General features: G+C 55.1%; 1 protein-coding gene across 1 annotated transcript in view; it reads left to right on the forward strand.

Moving 5' to 3' along the window:
- Positions 1 to 19,117, forward strand: part of CDH22 (cadherin 22) — a 78,626-nt gene extending 59,509 nt beyond the window's left edge. Inside the window, exons 8-12 of the mRNA XM_071447099.1 lie at positions 3 to 139; positions 7,291 to 7,412; positions 7,686 to 7,803; positions 14,643 to 14,894; positions 16,215 to 19,117. Of these exons, the coding sequence (XP_071303200.1) occupies positions 3 to 139; positions 7,291 to 7,412; positions 7,686 to 7,803; positions 14,643 to 14,894; positions 16,215 to 16,753 (1,168 nt within the window). The 3' untranslated portion in view covers positions 16,754 to 19,117. The remainder of the gene's footprint in view (positions 1 to 2; positions 140 to 7,290; positions 7,413 to 7,685; positions 7,804 to 14,642; positions 14,895 to 16,214) is intronic.
- Positions 19,118 to 22,233: the final 3,116 nt, after the last annotated feature.

Below are 22,233 nucleotides of genomic sequence, written 5' to 3' on the forward strand. Positions count from 1 at the left end.
AGGTACGCCATCGACCGCAGCACCGACGCCGAGAGGATCTTCGACATCGATGCCAAAACAGGGGCAATTGTGACAGGAAAGGTCCTGGACCGGGAGACAGCAGGGTGGCACAACATCACTGTCCTGGCCATGGAGGCAGGTGAGATGCAGGAATGCTGTGTGGGGCAGAGTCTGTGGGGCAGGAGGAGGAATCTGGGTGCTGCCATTGCAGGGGTGGCCAAGACGCAAGTGTTAATCAACACCAAAGTAAAAAAGAAAAATAAATGCAGCAGCACTGAGTCTGACATCTCCCTAGACAACCTAAAAATACTCTTCCTGAGCTGAGCATTAATAAGGGAGCATGGTCGAATAGTGTATTTGATGAACACTAATCAAATTTGTGTTATCTCTGCGCCATCTCTGCCAGTCATCCCTGCACAGCTTGCTGCCTGCACTCACACCTGCTGAGCAGCACCAGGGGCTCCCGGGGGGCTGTGCTCACATCACTGCCTCCCCCAGATCATCCTGTGCCCTGCTGGATTGGATGTCCCCTCAGCTGGAGCCCTGTGGCACTGCAGGACTGTCAGCACTTGCCTCTGCCAGAGCTCTCAGTGTTTGGGATTCACAGACTGGACCTGCACCTGGGTGTGGAGCTCTGGATGCCTCGTGTGTGCTTGGGGTGGTGCAGGCTTGGCACAGAAGGAATGGATGGGAGATCCTGGGGTGCAGCAGGGGGAAGGGACTGTGGGAGCAGAATGTTCCAGGCATCATGCTGGGAAACAGAATGGCATTGCCATGTTCTTCAGAGTTTTCCATATTTTGGAGGTGCAAGTCACCAGGGTAGCCTGGGCCCTGCTGTGCACTGCCTCTGCCCTGCAGTGGGTACCAGGGAGCTGCTGGGGCTGCAGAGCCCCTCCTTATCCCTGCTGACATGTGCCAAGGCCTGTCTGTCTGTGGGCAGGAGCCTTCCCCAGGCTTTGCTCTGAGTGTTTCTCTGCTCATTCTTGAGAGTTGACACTGCTGTTCATGTTCAAGGAGCCAGGTCAAGGCATGACTTAGGTCCCAGAGGTCACATCCTGCCACCCACTCTGGCCAGGTGAGGGCACAGGCCCTGTAGCCCTGGGAGAGGAAGGGTCAGTGGCCCTGGCCAGACCCCCAGTGCCCTGAAGGGGTATCTGTGGCTCCATGGTGCATCCCAGTCCCTCCCTGTGCCAACTCTCTGTGCTGGCTGATGGGAGTGACCCCTGCACTCCCTGGCTGTGGCACTGTTGTGAGCCCTGCCTGGTCACATCCCAGGGGGGGCAGTCCAGCTGTGACCTGTGCTGGGGGCTCCATGGGGAGGCTCTGCAGGGAGGGGGGATGGCAGCATTGCAGCACAACTCAGCATCCAGAGGAAACGTGAGGTGACAAGAATCAGAAGGACAATATTTACACGCTGTGGCTAGGATTTCAGAACAAGTCAGTAAATGCTGCAGCTCCCCTCTGGCAGGGAAGCCTGTCAGGCTGGATTGCTTCAAAAGCCAGGGAGACTCTTCAGTGCTCTGACTTCTCCCATGGTGAGCTCTGACTCATCCGTTTTAGCTGCCCAGACATTCTTCCCAGTGACATTATCCTTAACGTTTTGTAATCATGAAATATTAATGACTGATATTGAATTTAAAGTACAATTTATGTCTGGATCCTCTGGTGGAAAGGGCAGTTGTAAAGGTACAGCCTTGTGAGTGATGGAGGGTTTGGGAGCAGGGCTGTGCAGCAGCTGTCAGGATGTGCCTGGTGCAGTGGGATCAGCCCTGGAGTGGGAGTGGAGAATGCAGGGCAGCAGCACACCCAGCAGTGCAGCTCCTGGCACACAGGTGTCTGTGGTGCCCACCATGGGCTTGTGGGGTGCAGCTGGATGCCACAGGGTTGGACATCACCAACTCCACCAGAGGCAAGTGGTCACATATTCTCTTTCCTCAGTGAGATGTAAACTTGGCACGAGGAATGGAACAAACCCAGTGGGAGTCCTGCTGCCCAGGATTGTGCTTCAGCTCGTTGGGGCTGGTGGGAAACTGTACCCACTGAATTCCCAAGGTGCCAGGGCTCACTTGATTCCCATGGCACCAGTAACATGGCCTGCAGTGTGTTGCAACAAGATATTGCATCCCTGTGGCCTCCTGGTCTGCTGTCAGGGCTGTCCTGGGCAGGGCCTGACCTCTGCAGGCTAAAGGACAGCCAGCCCCTCTCTGTGCCACTGAGCAGCCCCTCTGGCTGTGCCACTGCCCAGCCCCACTGGCTGTGTCACTGCCCAGCCCCTCTCTGTGCCTCTGCCCAGCCCCACTGGCTGCGCCACTGCCCAGCCCCATTCTGTGCCACTGCCCAGCTCCATTCTGTGTTACTGTCCAGCCCCTCTCTGTGCCACTGCCCAGCCCCTCTCTGTGCCACTGCCCAGCCCCTCTCTGTGCCACTGCCCAGCCCCATTCTGTGCCACTGCCCAGCCCCTCTCTGTGCCACTGCCCAGCCCCTCTCTGTGCCACTGCCCAGCCCCTCTCTGTGTCACTGGCAAGCCCCACTCTGTGCCACTGGCCAGCCCCACTGGTAACCCTTGTTCCCACAGGCAGCCTGTGGGGCTCAGCAGCTCCAAACAGGAGCTGTGCCCCCTCCCTGGAGAGCCCTGTCTGGCACCCACTGCAGCTGCTGCAGAGACCGTGTCCAGGTTATTTCCCAGCTGTGGGTACCAGGGTGTATTTGCCCCTGGAAGCAGGAGGAACAGCTACAGAAGGTGCCCAGCTGTGCCCATGAGCTGTCTGGGCTCCCCAGTGGTGCCGTGAGGAGCAAGGGCAGCTCTGTCCCCAGCAGGAGCTGCCCAGGACCAGCAGAGTGCCTGGCCTGCAGCATGGCAGCCAGCAGGGAGCATTGGGGCTGTTCAGCTAATCTGGCCTGGGACCAGGCCAAGCGTTTCCACAGATAAATCTTCATCTCCCTCGCAAGCTGTTTACCTTCCTTGGGCTAATATTAGTGATTCTCTTCCTGTTTTCCTCTTTGCTCATGTAAAATGATGAGGCCTTGACTGCTGTGTCCACTGCTGGTAATTGAGATGATAAATCTTCCTGCTGGAGACTGGCTTTAATCAGAGCATTGTGTTTGGATGCAATTTAATGACTCTCATGCTGCTGAGTTTGGGCAGGACTCAGGAGAGGTGAGAGCCATTTATGTTACTTGGCTTAGCTGCTGCTTCCACTTTGCTTCCCCTCAGCTGGGGGCCACGTTTTCAGCTCCAGCCTCTGACACAGCCACCTGTCAGACAAGTCACACCCCTGGCATGCCCCTGCTCTGTCCTTGGCAGCAGCACTCTGGTTTGCAGGCAGGAGCTGCACAACAGCTCCAAACCCACCCTGTGCCCCAGCACCATGGCATCAGGGCTAGAGAGCAGAGTGGCACATCCCAGACTTCTGCTCTGCATTTTCTTCTCCCAATTTGCTGAGATAGTGAGGAAATAAATTCCACTCCTGCCTCTTCTGGCTTCCTTACTAATGTAAAAATTTTGAATTCAGTATTGTACCAATTTGGTCTCCACACAGAAGAGCAGATTGGATGCTGTGCCCAGCAGTGTCCCTGAGCCGGTCTGCATGTGGCAGCCCAGGGCCACCTGGGCTCTCCTCAGACCCAGAGAAGCTGCTGAGCACTTTGGGGTGTGTGTGGGGAGGAGGGCAAATGGAATTTGCTGGATTGGGAGCTCCACAGGAGATGTTTGTGTGTAAAAATGCAAAGCGCTTTATTGTGAGATTGTGTGAGGTTCTGGAGGAGCAAGGGCTGGACCCTGGCACAGCAGAAGCCACAAGTCCCCTCCTCTCCTGCCACAGCAGGGGTGACCAAGCACTGTCAATCCCTTCCCATCCCTGGGAGCTGCTGCAGAGCTACAGCACTGCTGAGCAGTTGCCCAGAGCTGCTGGGTGTCAGTCCTGTGAGCACTCAGCTGTCTGCAGCTCAGGGAGAGGCCCAGTTGGTGTTTTGCATCTGAATATTGAAGAGGAGAATATTGTCCTGTTGAGATTACTTACTTACATGATTAATTAAATAAGGAAATACTCTGTGGATGAAGATTCCCCTGAAGCATGTAACTCTTGGCCTGAGGGTTGCTGTGCAGCAGGTCTGTGACCATCTCATGCTCCAGAATCCTGGCACTGCCCGTCCCATCCCTGCCAGCCCTGTCCCAGTGCTGCCTGTTCTGCTACACGGCACCTGGGCAGGGTGTCTGGCTGAGCCCTGAGCCACGCTGGTGGCTGTGCTGGGGCAGGCACAGATGCAGCAGTGTGGAAGCACTGGGCAGAGCTCTGTCCCCCATGCACAGCAGCTCCAGTGGCTCTGAAATAATTCCTCCCATGTTGGCAAAGGCAGCTGCCAGTCACCAGCCTGGAGCTCCCATACTGCACAGCTGTGCTTCCAGCATCTCCCTCTTGTTCTGTGTATTTTCCATGTCTCTTTCCCCAGTCTTTTCAGATTAATAGCATTCCAGCTCCTGAAGGAAATGCAGAAAAACGGCATGTTTAATTTTAATTTAGGGAAGCGTTTAGGTAGCAGCCTAGTTTTCTCTCTGCTGTCAATCAGGTTTTCTCAAGGCTGACATCAATTAGTTTAAAAATATTGAATGTAATTTTGCCTGACACAACATATTGCAGCCACTGCAAAATATAATTTATTTTAGAAGAAGAAATAATTAAACTAATTTGCATGTCAGTCAGCTGAGCTGGAATACCGAGGAGAGAGGCTGCAATGGAAGATGGTTTTTCTCCCTTCCGGCTGCCCTCAGCCAGCACGTGCTGCCCTCGCCTCTGTCACGGGCCAGGTGAGCCCTGTGAGGGCAGGTGCCTGCAGCACCCCCACCACAGCCTCATCCACCCTCTCTGCTTCTTTTCTGGCCCTGGCACCTGCCTGCTGAGCCTTTGGCCCTGTGCTGGGGTGTTTTGGGTGCGTGCACACAGCACTGCCAGAGTTTCTGACCTCGCAGATGTGAGTCCTGTGTTAGCTGAGTGCTTTGTGCCTTTCATCACAGATGAGTTCCAACAATCTCAATAACATTTCTGACCATCATAATATCAGTTTATGCCACTGTTAGAAAAAAAACTTATTTCAGATGTTTTGAAGATAACTTCTTTCAAATACATCCAACCATTCTTCTTTTTTTCCACCCGTAAATCCAGGTACTAGCACAAAGGATGAGGGAAGTTGATAAAGCATTGAGAAACCTTCAAATATACATTGTACAGCCAAAATAAAAAGAAGCTGATGTGTGCCTCACTGGAAAGGTAGACAAGAGTGTAGCAGTTGCCTTTCTAACCTCGATGTTGCTGGACACGTCAAATTTTGACCCCGTCACTGAGCCAGGAGTGAGCACGAGCCTCAGGCTTCAGCAGTTTTGGAAGGGCAGAAGGAGAGGTTTTTGTATGACAGGGTGCATTTGGAAAGGTCACTGTCTCAGAGCTGTGCCCAGGGAAGCAGGACGTGAGCCCTGGCTGGGGAGGGCTGGGTGCCGGTCCCCAGCTCTGTGCCCAGGCAGGGATGTGACCCCGCTGCTGAGCACAGCCCTGCGCTCCTGCCTGGCTCTGAACACGCTGCTCACAGCCCCCCTCAGGGGCTGGGGGAGCTGGACTCGAAGAGAAGCTGCTTTGCTCAGGATCACCTGGATGTCCAGAGCTGGCACGCACATCCCAACAGCTCCTGGCTTTGGCAGCGCTGGGATGGGCTCCTGCTCTCAGCTGGTCCCACACTGGGGCCCTAAGGGAGCAGCTCCTCCTCTGGGTTATAGTTAGGAAGGGAAAGAGCTGGGGTCCTGGATTCCTCCTCCTTTCTTCCTCTCCTCTCCTCTCCGCCTGCTCCAGAGCTGAGCAGCAGGGATGGTTATCCATCTTCCTTGTGGGCTGAGGAGGGGGTGATGAAACGCTGTCATCCTCCTTCTTGCAGGAACTGAACCCTTTTTCTTCCTGCTCATTTGTGGGCATCAAGCACACACCCCGCCGCCTCCCCGGGCTCCCTTCTCACCCCGCTGCCTCCCCCTTTCTCTCTTCCTTCAAGCAATTTCACTGCACCAATATGCCTTTTAAAATAACACATAGTTCTAGGCTTTTAGTCACGACTTCAGCCTCCCTCCCCCAAAAACAACTATCTAATCACCAGAGCAGCTGGTCTGGGTGAGAGGGAGTGATAACGTGAGAACCGGGTGAAGGCAGCTCTGGGGAGGGGGCTTACATTCCTGGCTAATTATGGAGCAGCGCTAAATCTCCTCTCCCCGGGGTCCTCCCCCACCTGATCAGTTGGGGCCACTATTAATGTTATAGACAAACAGGCAGCAGAACTCCTGCCTGAGCGTGGAGAGAAGCATTAGTTCTGTCACAGGTGCAGCCTCTGGGTAAAACAAAGGAGATGGAGTAAGAGGGAGTTCTCATTTCTGGAGATATATGAGGTGCTTCAGCAAACATCAGGCCCTCCAGAGTGATTTATAATCCTGTGCCACGGGCTCGGTGTCCCTCGGCAGTGTGTGTGCAGCTCAGTGATGCTGCAGTGAGTGGAGGTGTGAATGCTGCCCCATCCCACGTGCAGAGGGAGCCCCAAGGGAGGGGGGTCCCCAGGACCACAGCCTGGGTGAGGCTGGGCTGGTGAGTGCCAGGGTGACAGGGCTGCCCTCGGTCTCACTGTGTGCCCCCCTCATGCCAGCTGGTGGATGATGCTGTGTTTAAGTTTACCAAAAACCCAGTGTCAGCATAAGATGCTTGAGTCCCTGGGCAAGAGCCTCGTGCCTCAGTGGGGCTCATTTGACCCTGGGTCACCTGGGCACAGCAGAGCTGGACAGACAGATCTCACCACCAGCCTGTGCCCTTAGCTGATGCAGCTGTTTCACATCCCAGCTCCATTTGCTTGGCCCTTGGATGTTGCTGCCAGTCCTGAGCACCTATGGATCAGGATCCAGGTCAGAGGGGGATCTCACATCCCAGTTTTCTGTCCCATCTTGGTGCTGTTTTGCTGCATCACAGTTCCTAACCCTTATGGCTGGGACTAGCTTTGGGCTGCTCCAATTTTCCAGGGGTAGATCAGGTGGTGTTTCAGGACTCCTTGGCACACAGCCCCGTGGTTGGGCTTGCTTTGCAGGGTGCAGTGAGGCTGAAGCATGCTGTACAGGTGCTGCTGTCCTGCAGGCAGTCTGTGCCACAGGCAGGCAGAGGTGCAGTGCTGGCAGCAGCCACGATGGCCTCAGGACAGATGGGGATGAGGGGGTTTGCTCTCTGATAGCAGCAGTTGTCCCTTTGTCCTGAAGCTCTGCTTCTCCTTCTGTTTCAGATAACCACTCCCAGGTGTCGAGGGCCTCTCTCCGTATCCGAATCCTGGACGTCAATGACAATCCACCTGAGCTTGCCACCCCCTATGAAGCTGCTGTGTGTGAGGATGCCAAGCCAGGCCAGGTAGCTAGAGTCCCCCAGCCCTGGTCTAGGGCTGCAGGCAGCACTCTGGACTAGTGCCAGCTTGCCCATCTGTCCCCTCCTGCCTGAGAGCCTTGGTGTGCAGCCCCTGTCCCAGTGGGAGTCACTCTGCTGCTCCCACTGAGCCACCTGCAGGGCTGAAGGCTCGTCCCTCTCTGGCTGCAGCTGGTGATGCTGCTGGCTGGACCCTGCAGTGGGACCCTGGGAGAGGCTGTGGGAGCAGCTCTGGTGCTCACCTGTGCCCTCTCCCCACAGCTGATCCAGACAATCAGCGTTGTGGACCGGGACGAGCCTCAGAGCGGGCACCGTTTCTACTTCACACTGGCGCCTGAGGCCACCAACAACCACCATTTCTCTCTGCTGGATATCCAGGGTGAGTCCTGCTGTACTCTTGGCCCAGCATCCTTGAGGCTGAGCAGCACCTCTGGCCATGGACAGGGAGGTGGGTTATGGTCTCTCTGTGCCAGCTCTGGGTGCTTTGGGCATGTGGCAGAGCTTCTTGTCAACCTGAAATGGTGGGACTGATCAGCTAACAGCTTGGATTTCCTCAAGGAGGCTCTGCCAGCTTTATTCCTCGCTGCAATCAGCTACAAAGCTCCTCTCATGCTGTCTGGTTAAGCCTTTGGTATTTTCAGGGCTCTCAGTCCCTTTCTTGATGGGAAATCTCCAACCTGCCTGCAGGCAAGGAGATGATGTGGATTTATAGAAGAACACACTCCCATTTGGAGCTTTATGATTTATTCCTCTCCAAGGTAAATCCTGGAGCTTGGGTCATCTTGGGGCTGCCATATGGGTGGCCAGCCCTGTGCCCCTGACAAATGGGAGCAGCTCCAGAGCCCTGGGAGGCAGTGGGGCCATGCTGTGGCCAGCCCACAGCCACAGTGGGTTCTCTGGGACACAGCCTGCAGAGCCTGATTCCCTGTCTGGTGGTGGCTCTGGGGTGCAGTTCCTCTGTTTCCTGGGGCTCATCCTCTCCTTTGGGACAGCCAGACAAGCAGAGTCTGTCTGTTCCTCTGGGCAGCTCTGGGGTTCTCTGCATCCCTGAGCTCAGTAGCTCATCCTGGGTGACTCAATGCTGCTGTGAGTGATGGGGTGCCATGCAGGTTCTGCTGGCTGAGCCTGGCTGCTGTTGGACTTTGCAGGCTGCACGTTTATGGACAGTAACAATCCAGAAAAGTAGTTATCAGGATGCTTCCTATTTTTGATTGGTGTTTAAGGGGGAATTTAGGTGCTGATTGTAGCAATGAGTACAGCAGGGTCCCCTGCAGATACTGGGACCTTCTCCAGCCTCATGTGCTTGTCACAGGGGCCAGCAGATCACATTGAAATTCTTCTTTGGTTTTGGTTGGGTTTTCTTTTAAAATCATTCTCTTTCTCTGCTTTTGCAGCTTTATCTGCCGAAAGCCTGGTTTAGTTTGTTCTGAGCTTATCATAGGAGCCTTCTGCTGACGTAAGATCCTGCTTGCTCAGTTTGGTTCAGCATTATTAGGGATAGTCAAAATGGAAAAGCTTCAGATGTGATGGTAGCACAGCTGGATACTGCTTTGTGTCCTGGGCAGCACAGCTGTCCCTGACCTGAGTCCCTCCCCCTCTGCTCAAGGGCAGCTGTTCAGAAGACCTTTGCTTCTTATCATGTAAACAAGCTTTAATCCTCAGCCAGATTTTGCCCCACACCCAGCGATTAACTTCCCTCACTTTCTTTGGAAAACCTTATGAAAATGTGCTTGAACATGCTGAGCTGCACCCGGGTGTCCATCCCTGCCCAGCCCCTCGTGAGGCACCGAGCTCTGGGCCAGGGTGTCTGCCATGGCCAGAGCCACCACTGCTGTTTGCTCATCTGCCAGGGAACTGGCTGGGGGTGTGTGGGGCTTGGCAGGGGCTCCCTGGCTCTGTGTGGGGCATCCACCAGCAGTGGCCAAGAGCTGGCCTTGCAGGAGATGCAGGACACATGTGCCACCATCTCCTCCAGAGCTGCTGCTCTCTTGAGTGGGATGAGGCTCTCGTGGCACAGGGTAACTCTTTGTGCTAAATGATCCCTGGAGCTTTTTGTGTGGTGTAACACTGCATAAAATGAGTAAAAGCTGGCATCACCTCCCGCCTCCTGCTCTTGGGAAAACAAATTTTGTTGCTGCAGGGTTATTCCCAGAGTGTTTGGAGACCCTCCCAGTTGCTGAGCAGTGCTGTCTTCCACAGCAAGAGGAGGTGGCTGCCTGTAGCAGATGGAGGCACCCCTCATTTCTAACAGGGTGCCTTGGTGCCACCTCCCTCCCTTTGATTTCTGCCCCCTTCTCCAGTCCATCAACGACCCTGGGTACTCACCTTTGCCCCTGCTCTCGTGGGTGACCTTGCTGCATCCTCCCTTGTGTTCCCCCATTGCTTCCCTCTCCTGCATTCACCCCTCTCCACCATGCACTTGTCTCTACTCCCCCGTGCAAATATCAGTGGTGACAAACTGCTACCACCAGCCCATCTGTTTCTTTGTACAAATTTGTAGCCAGTTTTGAAACGTGATTTATAAATATTGCTTTTGCAGCCAAGGAGTGACACTGATGGATGTCAGCACAGATGGATTCTCTAAGCTCTTGCTTAAATCCTCTCTTTTGCTTTGCACCTACTTCACTTGGCTCCTTTGTGGCACCAGAAAGCCACCTCGGGGAGTGATTTGTTCTCAGGGTGGGGACAGCACTTTTGGGGCTCCCTCCCGGGTCCTGGGTGTGGCACACAGAGCTGTGCTGGCTCGGGGCTGGAGATGCAAAAACCAAGGGTGTCCCTGCAGACACATAGCTGAGTTACAGGTGATTGGCAAGTTGGGCTTTTGGAAATAGCACCATTGCCTGTTGGTGCCTCTCTTTCCCTGCTTCTGCTCTGTCTGAGGGAGCTCTCACACACTCCCTGATTCATCAGACAAGGAATAAATGTCACCTGTGGTAACAACAGCGAGCGTCCAGGAAGAAGATGCCCATCATATGGAGTGAATCAAGGAAGAGATGGAATTAGAGAAGCTGACCATGTTAAGATCCAACTGGTGCCATTCCAAAGGCGTTCACCATCCCCTGTTTCCTAACTCGCCTTTTGCTGGGCCTTTCTGCCCTGAGAAAATTGATTACAGCAGGATCAAAGGCAATTAAAGCCTGAAATCATGTTCTCCAAGAAATGCTAATTGTGTTGGAAGGGATGGTAGAAAGCATCCAAGCCCAGCAACCTGGAAGGAGTGCTAGGTAATGTGGAGTGACACATGGAGCTACTGACTCCAGGGCTCAAGGGCTCGGCAAGCAGATGTCTGAACTCTCTGCAGGTCTCATTAAGAGCATGTAATGGGTGATAGAAGATCTGAAAATCCTAACAATCAAAAGCAAAATGTTAGGATTTGAGGATTGCCTGAGGATAGAGGAAGCCTCCTGCAGCCCCGCAGGGATGCCCCTCTCAGCACAAGCAGCACAGATGCTCGTTTGGCTGGGGCAGAGTTGGGGTGTGTGTGTGTAAAAGAGCATCAAACCTCCTCGGGGCTGAGCAAACAGAGAAGGAGCAGCAGTGGTGCTGTGGCCTGCTACCCAGAGAACTCGAGAGAAGGAAGAGGCAGAAGGGGAAACCAGGATGTTTCTTCTGCCAGCTGCACCAGCCAGGGCTGGAGGAGCTCTGCTCCCTCGGGGCAGCTCTGGCAGCAGTGTGCCTGCAGGCACAGCCGGGTGCTCCTCCCCAGAGCTGCTGTTCCCAGGCTCTGGGGCAGCAGGGCAGCTGCTGGAGAGGGGGAACACAGGTGCTCACAGGGCCCTGGGAGTGTGGGAGAGGGAAGGGACATCAAAATCCCTCCTGCTCTGCTAGCGCGGTTTGAGATTGAGTTATGAGAAGGATTTATTAGTTCTATCTTCAAGGCTGCCAAGAGCCTCTTTGGAGAAGGAGTCTGGGAGACTTAATTATTTTATTATTCCTAGTGACATTAAGCTACCACCAGAGTATATTGCCTTTCCAAAGTTTCCCCTTAGGGCAGTATTGATGAGTCCCTGTGTGTTCAGCTCGTGTCAGTTCCTGCCCTGCCCAGTGTCCTGCTCCTCAGGTGGACAGAGGGGCCTTCTCCTGCCCTGTCACACAAGGGGATGTGATGTAACACAGGATAATGTCACTGCGTGATCAGAGAGAGGGTGGCAGGAAACCTACGAAGAAAATGTCAATTTGTGCAGCAGGAAAGCAGTGATAGTAAAAGGTTTGGATTGGGGCATCAGAGGACACTCAGCACAGCCTCAGCAGAAGGTGCAGCTTTGTAGGGACTGGGCAGGAAACCAAGTGTGGAGACCCAGAGTCGTCTGTTCAGGAGAGCTGTGGATTAACGTCTGCTCACATTGCAGTGCTGCTCCTGAGAAGCTCTGCTCCTCAGCTCATCACCCCAGAAATGGATTTGGCAGGAAACTGCTGCAGAGGAAGAGACACAAGGGCTGTGGGGCCAGGGCTGCCTGGGCTGTGCCAATGCAAACAAATCTGCACCAAGACACATCCCAAAGCAGCTGCTGTGGGTCAGCCACATGTAGAGAAACAAGTGCACCAAGAGAAATGACAATTGTTTTGTAGGAGGTTGCTTTGCATGCATTTTCCAGGATACACATTCCAAGAATCTGTGCAAAATTTTCCCAGATCTGTGATCGAAAGGACTACAATTGTATGGCAGAGCACTTTTTTTGGAGTATCTCAGAGGGGAACACAGAAGTTTGTGAGTGACAGGGGTGCAAACACCCAGCAGAGAAGAGTTCATGGTGGTGGGGGGCAGGGGGTGGTGGGCAGGTGTTGGAGCCATTTCAGTGCCAGAGGCAGGTGGTGCCTGCCAGGCTGGGCTCTGGCTATTGAGCCTTGGTGAGCAGTTTCATTGCTGTACATTTGAAATTTCTGTCTATCTCCCTCCTGGGATGAAGGGCGCCTGCCACCCTGTTCAGGAAATAAAATATAGTTTCATGATGTTTAAAGTAACATTTGTAGTTGTGATTTTTGTGGCTCCCTTGCCTCAAGTTTTGGGTCACAGGACAAACCCTCCTGAGGCAAGGTTTCTCTAAGCAGACCTGTCTGTCATGCTGCTGTTAAATTTAAGTACCACATTCTTTATTTTGACTTGGTGGGTGGCAATATTTCTTTTTCAGTGGTGCCAAGCTGCCTAAACTGTCTGGGCTGAGCTGAGGTTGGTGCCTGCCCCTCTGCCACTTGCATGTGCAGCTCCCCTTGGTTCCTAGAGACTGCTTCTAAAAATACAGCATGCCTTGTCGCAGGTCCCTCACAGGAGCTGGAGCTGCCTGTAAACAGAAGGGAGTTGCCAGCCTCCTGCTGCATTTCCAGAGAGGTTTGGTGCTACCCCTGCGTTTACACAGTGCTGAAGAGCAGCTGGGGGAGTTCCCAAGCCCTGTGTTCCATCAGCCCTGTGTGAGGGCTGGGCTGAGCTGCAGGGCTGTGTGCTCAGGGATCCTCTGAGCCAGATCTGACCCCAGCCCCAGGCTGTGACCTGGCTGGTGTGACAGTGACAGCAAAGGTGACCTTCCTGGGCTGTGGCCAGAGCCTGGCCCTCTTTCAGCACTTTGGTCTGTCCTTTTTGTCCTGTGGTTTTATCCCCACTACATCCAGGTGTCTGAGGCTCACTTTTAGCTGGACTAGCTAGGAGTTAGTCCTGGTCTCTTGCTGAGATAGTGCCATTAACGTTATTTATATCCCCCTGCTACACTGCAGCGAGGAGGGGGGACCAGCACCAAATGAGATCTCATTACCTTTGTGCAAACGATTAGCATAACAATAATTTTTTTTCTAGCTCATCTTTAGCAGGCCACAGGCAGCTCTGAGGTGCTGCTGCCACCGCACTTGGTCCAGCCTCCTTGCCCCCAGGGGCCAGTGCTCCCCTGTTCCTGCTGACACCTCTGCCCAGTTGCCATGGTGCTGCTGCCACACGCTGCTCCAGGAGTCTCAGCCACAGTGGCAGGTGTCCCACAGGACAGGAATCTGTGCTCTGCGGTGCCACACACACCCTTTGGGATCTGCTTCCTGGCTGACCAGCAGATTTGCCGTCCTGGCTCACCTCCTGTCCCCACCATGCCCTGTGTGCTCTCGTGCAGCCCCCAATCCATAGAGCAATTTCCGTGATGGCAGCAGCCCAAGGGCCAGAGTTACTGTAGATGTCTTTTCCAATGGAAGGGCTGATTCATAGAGAAAGGGGATGGTCTGGCATAAATCAGCTCTGATGAGCAGAGTCTGTAGACAGCAGCACCTTGCTGTGAGTGGCCAATCCATGGTTTATTAGATAAAGGCTGCAGACAGTCGGCAGTGGCTTGTGACACCTGGCTCCAATTGTCACCTGCTGTTCAGCCCCATCCTGCCCATGCTGCTGCTGGCTGGCAGCCTGCAGCACCCCTGAGCAGGGAGTCAGTCCCAGTGTCAGTGCCTGTCCCTGCCCTCCCTCCCTGCTCCTGGTGGGCAGCAGCTGCTCCTTGGGTTCATCGCTGGCACCAGGGCCCTGGAGGGCCCCTGAAGTGGCTGTGTTAATGGGATCTTAACGAGTTGTGCTGTGCCAGCTGAGCCCCTCAAGCAGCAGGGTGTAAGCAGATGGGGAGGAGGATGCCTGACTTGGCTGGGAGGCTTGGGAAGAAGCTCTGCCTACTCCTTCAGGAGTTACAGAGGATTACAGGGGTATCTGGCCCTCTGGCTGAGGTAGGACCATTCACTCATGGCTTTTGGCTTTGGAAAAAACAGTGTCTGCTCTTGCAGTCTCAATGCCACCTGCAGACCCTGTCTGTTCTTGTGTACATGTCACCAGCTGATTTTTGTCCCGACTCTGTGCCACTCTCAGGGTCTTTTGGAAGTTTTTCCCCTCTCTCTGTGCCACCTGTGTTGTTTGTCAGCGTGGTTCAGACACTCATGTGCTGCTGCTGCTGCTGTGCCAGGCTCCCTCCCAGGTGTGGTGACAAAGGAGATGCCAGGTGGTTCTGAGGTGCTGCTGGCAAAGGGGAATGTGCTGGAGTGGAGCTGGCCATGTTCAGGCACTGAGGCTAGAGGGGGGCTGCAGTGCCAGGGAGCCATGAGCTGGGTCCATGTGATGGAGGAGGAGGAGGCCCCAGGCTCTCTCAGGATAACTGCTGGAGGTGGTGTAGGAATAGCTGCTGTTCACCCAGAGCATGGAGGAGCCCCTGGCAGATGCTGCAGGCTGTGATGTGGGGGTGACTTTGCTGAGGTTTTGTTTGTTCCCTGCAGACAACACGGCAGCGGTGCACACGCAGAGGGTGGGCTTCAACCGCCAGGAGCAGGACGTGTACCTGCTCCCCATCCTGGTGGTGGACAGTGGCCCCCCAGCCCTGAGCAGCACAGGGACCCTGACCATCCGTGTGTGTGGCTGTGACAGCACCGGGGCCATCCAGTCCTGCAACAGCACCGCCTACGTGGTGTCAGCCACGCTGAGCCCCGGCGCCCTCATCGCGCTGCTGGTCTGCATCCTCATCCTGGTTGGTGAGTGCCTGCCTGTCCCCTGAGCCCTCCCTGGCCTGGCCTGTCCCTGCTCCACTCCCTCAGCATCACGTGAATGTGGGCACAGAGCTTCTCTGCATCTCCTCCCTGGTAGCTGCAGCATGGGGAGCATGAACCTCAGCCCCTGCTCGGGGACCAGTGGGGAAGCTCCCATGTTTGCCACAGCTCATGGTGCTGGGCTCCACAAGGCAGCCAGAGCAGAGTTCCCTGTGCCAGGCAGGTGTGATGCTGCCCAGCAGAGCCTGGAGAGCTGCTGGCTCTCTCCCTGCCTGGACAGGCAGGAGCCAAGAGCTGCCATGCTATGCCCACCGCAGGTGTCTCACAGCAGATGGGGCTGTGTGATCCCAGCATGTGGTGTAGGGCACACAAGTGTGCTCTTCCCTGTAAAGGTCCATGTTAGAGTGTGTGTGAGTGTGTGGGCAGGAGCAGAGCTGGGCTGTGGTCAAACCAGAGTGCTGCCTAGGTCAGAGCCTGTACCCCCGGTTGCTGCCTGACACTGGCACGAGCTTTGCTGGGCATGGGGAGTGTGTGCATGTGAGAAGGGGCTCTGAATGAGGGGTGTTGCAGTGCCCTCAGGTTTAGCACAGGACAGTTGATGGATGCAGCTACTGAAAGCCCTCTCTGGCCCCAGAGCTGGCTCCTTGCTGGCTCCAAGGCTTGTCCAGACACCTGTAGGAGGCTGCACATTGTTTGGTGAGGTATCCTCTCCTTGGCATGGCTCCACTCCCTGTCTCCTGCTGCATCTCCGTTCAGAAAACCCTTTCCCACAGGGTGCACTTTACACTGGTTTCATTTTCCAACGCAGTGCAAACAAATTTCTGCCTAATTGCCCAGACAAATAAAGCGCACATTGGTGCTTTAAAGGTGATGGGCTGAATGGATGATGATCCAGGACACAGCTGCGGCTCGCTGCTCAGGCCCTCTGCCATCTGCTCCACATTCACCCACCAGCATTTAGCTGCTGCTGTGAATCATGCACCCCTTTTCCTGCTCACCTTCTGCAGAGCCCATCCGTTTGTCTGTCCAGCTGTGTGTTTATCCATCGCTCCCTCGGTGGTCACACTGCATGGCAAGGGAAGCTCCTGCTCTGCCCTGCAGCCTGGGCAAAGCTGTCTCCAAGCCAGTACACAGCAGGGCTGCTGCTTGATGAGCCTGGGTGATGGGGACCCTCTGGCATCCTGGCAGGGCTCCCTGTGCCAGGGGTGCTGTGCCTCCACCCCTGCCACCAAGCAGGGGTCGTCCCTGGAGGAGCACAGCATCCCCGAGACTCCGCACCCCTCTGACTGTCTCCTCCTTCCCCAGTGCTGGTCCTTCTGATCCTCACGCTGAAGCGGCACCACAAAAGCCACCTGACCTCTGAGGAGGACGAGGACATGAGGGACAATGTCATCAAATACAACGATGAAGGAGGTGGTGAGCAGGACACAGAGGCCTATGACATGTCAGCCCTGCGCAGCCTCTACGACTTCAGCGAGATCAAAGCTGGTGATGGAGGTGGGGGGCCAGGAGAGGGGGGCCCAGGCAGAAACCCATCCTCGGAGCTCCACGCCCTTCCCCAGTGGGTGCAGAGCCCAGACCTGGACTTCTCTGTGTTCAGAGACTATATCTGCAGGAAGGTGGAGCAGGCGGATGAGGACCTCTCTGTGCCGCCCTATGACTCGTTCCAGACCTATGCCTTCGAGGGCTCGGACTCGCCAGTGCCCTCCCTGAGCTCCATCAACACCTGGTCCAGCGGCTCGGAGCAGGACTTCTCCTACCTGGGGGGCTGGGGGCCGCGGTTCCGGCAGCTGGCAGCGCTGTACGCGGGGCGCCGGGGCGGCGAGGACAGCGAGGAGTCCTAGCTGCCCCTGCAGCCCCTGGCTCCGGCCACCTCCCGGCCACCTCCTCCGGCTCCAGGCTGAGGGGCCACACGGGATCCTGTGCTCCTGGGCCAGACTGCACAGCTGCCAGCGAGAGGCTGCCCCGGGGGACTGCTCCTGTGCAGCCCGGGTGGGCTCCGCGCCCGCGTGGGGAGCCCGGAGGAGCCACCGGGGTGTCCTCATCTCCTCAAAGCCAGTCTCCATTAAAGCACTACGCATTGATTTAAGAAGGAGAAAATCTAATTCAAGAGGGTTTGGAGAGGGTTTCTCCCCCACAAATTATCATTTAAATAGATCTGTTCGGTGATCCCCATCCAGGAGAGGAAGAGCAAACCGGGAGCCTTTTGTTGTCTAAATTGTTTTTGTCACTTGAGTCAGAGCATTTAAAGAGCTTTGATTTCTTTAAGAGCTTTCCTTGCTGAGGGAAACAAGCTTTTAACTTCTGTTCAGATTTTCCCCTCCTAAGTTTACTTGCTTTTTGAAGTCTTCCTTCTCGCTGCTCCCCGTGGGGCTGTCAGCAGCCCCCGGCTGCGGGCACGGCGTTGGAGGGAGGATGCCACGCTGGGATCACATCCTGCAGAACGGCTGCTCACAGCTTTCCCTTCCGTGCTGCCAGTCACTTCACCCCTGTCCGGTGATGTGAAGGGGATCCCCAACACTCCCTGCACAGCAGACGTTGTCTGTGAAGTCCCGGTGTGCCCCACAGCCCCAGTGGCAGACAGGGATGTCCCACCTGTCACCAAGGCACGATGTTGTGTCCTGGGCCACAGAGCAGCTGTGGTGCTGGGCGGTGCCATCAGAGCACCACCCCCAGGTGGGCTCTGCCAGCCCCTCACACAGGACCCGGGGTTTGCAGGGCTCCCAGCCAGGCACTGGCTGTCACCAAATGGTGTGAGCTGCACAGGGCAGCAGGCAGGATATCAGTGCTCCCTGGCCCACAGTGGCTGGGGGAGAGCTGCATCCCATGGAGGACCTTGCTGCAGGGAAAAATAATTCCTGCTTGCACCCAGCTGACAGCAGAGCATCACCATTAGCAACAGAACAGCCATCCCAGGAGATGTGTGTGAGGCCAGAACCTGCTGGCACAGCTCTGGGGCCGAGCTGGCTGCAGGTTGGGCAGCACATCTGTGACACCTCAGGATGCCCAGGGTGTCCCCAGCCCAGCACAGTGTCCTGCAGCAAACCAGCATGGGCTCCCAGCAGGACGGCTTTTGCATGTAATTCCTGGGTTTGGGAGGCAGGTGAGGAAGGTGCCAGTGGGATGTGCCATTGCTCCTTAGGCTGCAGATGATGCTGGAGGAAAGCACTGGGTGCCCAGTGCCTTCCCAGCCTGCCAACTACCACAGGGAAAACTGAACAGCCTGTAGAGTGATGTCCTTGCACAGCACCTCAGGCCATCCTGGCTGGTGCAGCTCCTTATCTGTTCACATTGGGAAAAAAATCAATTTTATCATTGATAGGTAACTGATACGGTCTCCCAAGGCCTGACACATCCTGGGCTTGTCATTGGGTTTGTCCTTTTAGTTTAACTACAGCCGCTGTTTCTCTCTTTGGAGAAGGTTTAACTGTAGGTGTGCCTGCGTGTCCATTTCTTTACTGTGTGTTGCTTCCCGGCTGCTGCGTTGCTCCTTTGGCTGCAGCACGAGACCCAGCAGCAGAGAGGGGCAGGACCAGTGCCTGCCCCCAGCTGCTCCTGCCCACTGCCACCTGTGCAGAGCCCAGCTGGGCTCACGCTGGCGCCAGGAGCCCCTCATGGCCTCTCTGGTCCCTCCCAGGAGGCGACGATGCTGCGGCTGGCCCCTGTGCCCAGCGTGCTGCTGGTTCACTGTGATGATGCTGGGGAGGCAGCAGGGCCCTCGAGTGCCAGCTCTGGCCACACCATCCCGAGCACGTGGCACCCCGCACCTCCAAGCAGGAGAACGGAGAAATCCCTCTCTTTCCTCAGGAATGTGTTCGTGTTTCCCCTCTGGGCTGCAGAGCTGAGCCCCTCGGGCGCTGGCCCTTCCTCTAGCCAAGTGTTGTGCAATAGCAGGGCTCTGTCCTAGCAGATGGGGTCTGACAGGGTAGGTGTTTAGCACCCCTCCCATCCCCGAGCAGCCCGTGCTCCGCATGCACTCACGCTCGCGTTTCCCTTTCTGTAAATACGGGAGGAGCAGCGCGGTGCCCGCGCCCCCTGCCCGCCCCCGCAGGGGGAGCTGGCAGCTGCCACCGTGTCCCACGGAGTCACTTCGGTTTTGTTTCTCTACCCAGATGAAATTAGAAGGTTGATTTCCTCACCCTTGTTATTTATTTTTTTTTTCGGAGGTCTTTCTGGGACCTGGAAATAAATTATTTCCTTGTCGTCTAGCCTGAGTCTTATGTGCTTTTTTTTTTGTCTTTTTTTCCTTTCCTTGCATTGCCCTGTCATTGTGGTCCCTTTGGTGCCTTCCACGAGGGGCTGGGTGGCTGATGGGCCATGGCACAGCCAACCCCTGCAGCAAGTTCCCACTGGCACGATGCTGCATCTCTGGCTTCTTCCCATTTTTCATTGAAATGCTCATCAGAAAAAGCTTCTTCAAGAGAAGGGTCATTTTTTCTCTCTGAACTTGAAAAAAATTAAAATGAACAACGAAAAAAAATGCCCTTGGTTTTCTCCACCCCTTTCAGGAGAAGGGTTTGAGCAGCCCAAACCATTGTATGATTCTGTAATTCTTGATGGATTCAGTACAGCTGAGCATTGCCAACAGCATTGGTACCTGACCCGTTCTCATTTTGGTGATGCTGTGTGTTACAGCAGTGTTCAGTTACTGGCAGCAGCTAAAAAATCCTCCTTCAAACTCAGTTTTAATACTGAAAAAATCCAAATAAATGGCATTCTGGCCTGACCCAGCTAAATCAATTGCTGGTGGTTTCCTTGATGGTCAGGGGCTGGGGAAAGATCAAGGTGCTCATGGCAAAGAAGGCCCATGAGCCTGGGAAGCCTCACTGAGGTGGCTGCAAATGCTCCAGCACCCATCAGAGTGACAGTGGCACACCAGGGAGGGCTGGAGCAGGCACAGAGAGAGGGGACATGGCCAGGTCAGCAGACAGAACAGGCAGACTTTAAACTGCTCCATAAGGGAACACTCATTTAAACAGCATCTTACAGTCCTGGCTCCAAAACAGGATTATTGTTCCCCCAGGTCTTGAGTGTTCCCTTATCCTTCACCATCCCCTTGCCTCCACTCCATCCTGCTCCCTTGATTATTCACTAAATGTTATGGAAGAAGCATCTGGTGACCTTTGATGACAGCAGTTAGTGGAAGCTGTGACAGAAGGGGGAAGCCTTGAGGCCAGAGGGTTTTCCAGAGGCACAAGGTGTGCTGTCAGACCTCAACATCCATGCAGTTTTCCTTCTCACACTTACAGTGAGTGCCTCTACAGCTGCCAGCCTGGAGGAAGCATTTCTGCCAGCATCACCATTAACTGCAGCATTAATTGCCCCCTCACAGCAAGTCAATCCGTGCTGTGGTCACAGCCACCTGCTCTGGCAGGTCTGCACACTTGGCCCGTGGCTGTTTGCAAAGAGCTTAGTGTTTGTACCCAGGCCCTTGGCAACAAGAACTCTCATCCAGCTGCAGCTCTCCAAGTCCTGCTGTCCCACTTCAGGCACCCAAACACTTGGGGATTCTAGAGGCTGGGGTCTGGAGTGTTCTGGGAACTCCACATTGAGGAGGAGGAGGAGGTGTCTGCAGTCACTGTGCTCATTGCAGTGGGGGTGACAAGTGCCTGGCATTGAGTGTGAGCCTGTGCTCTGCAGGAGGATTTGCTTCTTGTATATTGTGGGGAAATGGAGAGAGCTCAAAGCAACAAATTGCCAGTCAGAACCAGACCCTTCACTACAAAAGAGGAGGATTGTTGAGAGCTTTGATTGCAGAAGCATCTGTGAAGATGCTTGAATAGTTCCATGCCTCCTCAACACAGCCCCTTCTGAGGAAATTCTTCCACAGCAACTTCTCTCTCTCCAGCAGTTGCACAACAGCCTCCTTGCAGAGCAGGGTAAGGGCAGGTCCCTCTCCTCCTCCTCGTCCTCCTCCTGCGGGAGGGGAAGCCAGTCCTGCTCTGCAGATGATGCTTCTCACCACATGGGACGTGACCTGTGGCTGTCTGCTGGCAGTGCTGGCTGGGGACAGTGGCACTTGCCACTGCCACATTCTGAACGGGTCCTACGGGGCTGGGGCTGCTGTGTCCCATCAGCCACGGGCTGCTGCAGCCCCTTTCCCATCCCCAGCACAGGAGGCTGCATTAGTCACCTCCAGTGCCTGCACTCAGCCATGGCAAGCTGCAGAAGGCAAGGTGTCCAGGTCCCCTCTAGAGAGGGATTTGCAAAAGATGGATGTGATCTGCTGGGATCATTAAAAGGAAGTGAAAAAAGGGCAGTGATACCTTCAACCCCAGGAGGAAAATCCATCTCTGGTAGCTGAATGTAGCAAGGCTGTGTCAACCTCTACCTCCCGTTCCCACTGGCAATATCTTGCTCTGGAAGGTGATCCCTTCTCTCCCCATACCCTCTGAGGAAGCTGCTTTATCACCAGAAAGCTGACATCTTTTAACCACCTCCACCACAGCTAATATCCCAGTCCCCTACATCCTTTCATTTACCCAGCCCTTGAGCTGCTCTCAGGGTTGGTGTCAGACTCTCCCTGCTCAGCAAAATCTCTGTTTTACATCTCTGCCCTGTGCCTGGTGCAGGCAGCAGCTCTGTCTTGTCAGGGCTCTCTTGCTGTCACAGAACTCTGGTTTGTGCTGTCTGCTTGCTGTGGCTCTGCTGCCTCCCAGCCCATCCCAGGAGTGTTCCCAGTATCTGGAGATGACCTGGCTTTGTGCTCAGCAGCAGTTCTTGCTCCCCTCTCACTGCTGGGAGCAGAGCTGTGTTTCCAGGCAGCTGTCACAGCTCTGTCACCACAGCCAGAGAAGTTGGAGAGAAACAAAATCACTGAATTTCACTTGGCCCTGGAATTGTGCTTCTGGGCAGTCAGTGGGGGGCTGAGACCGCCCCTCACTGTGTGGAGCAGCCAGGGCAGGGTGGTGGAGGGCTGGTGTTCCTGCTGCCAGCAGGACTGTGTCCTCTCAGGGTGCTGGAGCCATGCTGAGCAGCCAGGCTGGCCATCACCTGCCACTCACACATCCCAGCCTGGGCTCTCTCCAGCCCCACAGCTCCTTTCCAGATGAGTGTGGATTGAATGAGCATCCTTCAAATTTTTAGGGCAATACCTTTGGCTTTGCAAAGCTGAATCCAGCATGGGTGGGCAGAGTCTGAAGCAGTTGGGATACACAACAAAGCACAACCAGGGCTCCCCACACAGCAATCACACAGCCCTGGCTCTCCCATGGCCCATCCCACCCCACCTTCTCGGGTTCTCTAGCTGGTCAGAGTCACCCTGAGATGTGTTAGAAAGTCTCTTTTCCCAGCCTGGCACTCAAAGAAGGAGTCAGAGCTCTTC

The sequence above is a fragment of the Agelaius tricolor genome, unplaced genomic scaffold (genome assembly GCF_023055355.1).
Source record: "Agelaius tricolor isolate 1412-34295 unplaced genomic scaffold, bAgeTri1.0.p SCAF_23, whole genome shotgun sequence".
Classification (NCBI taxonomy): Eukaryota; Metazoa; Chordata; class Aves; order Passeriformes; family Icteridae; genus Agelaius; species Agelaius tricolor.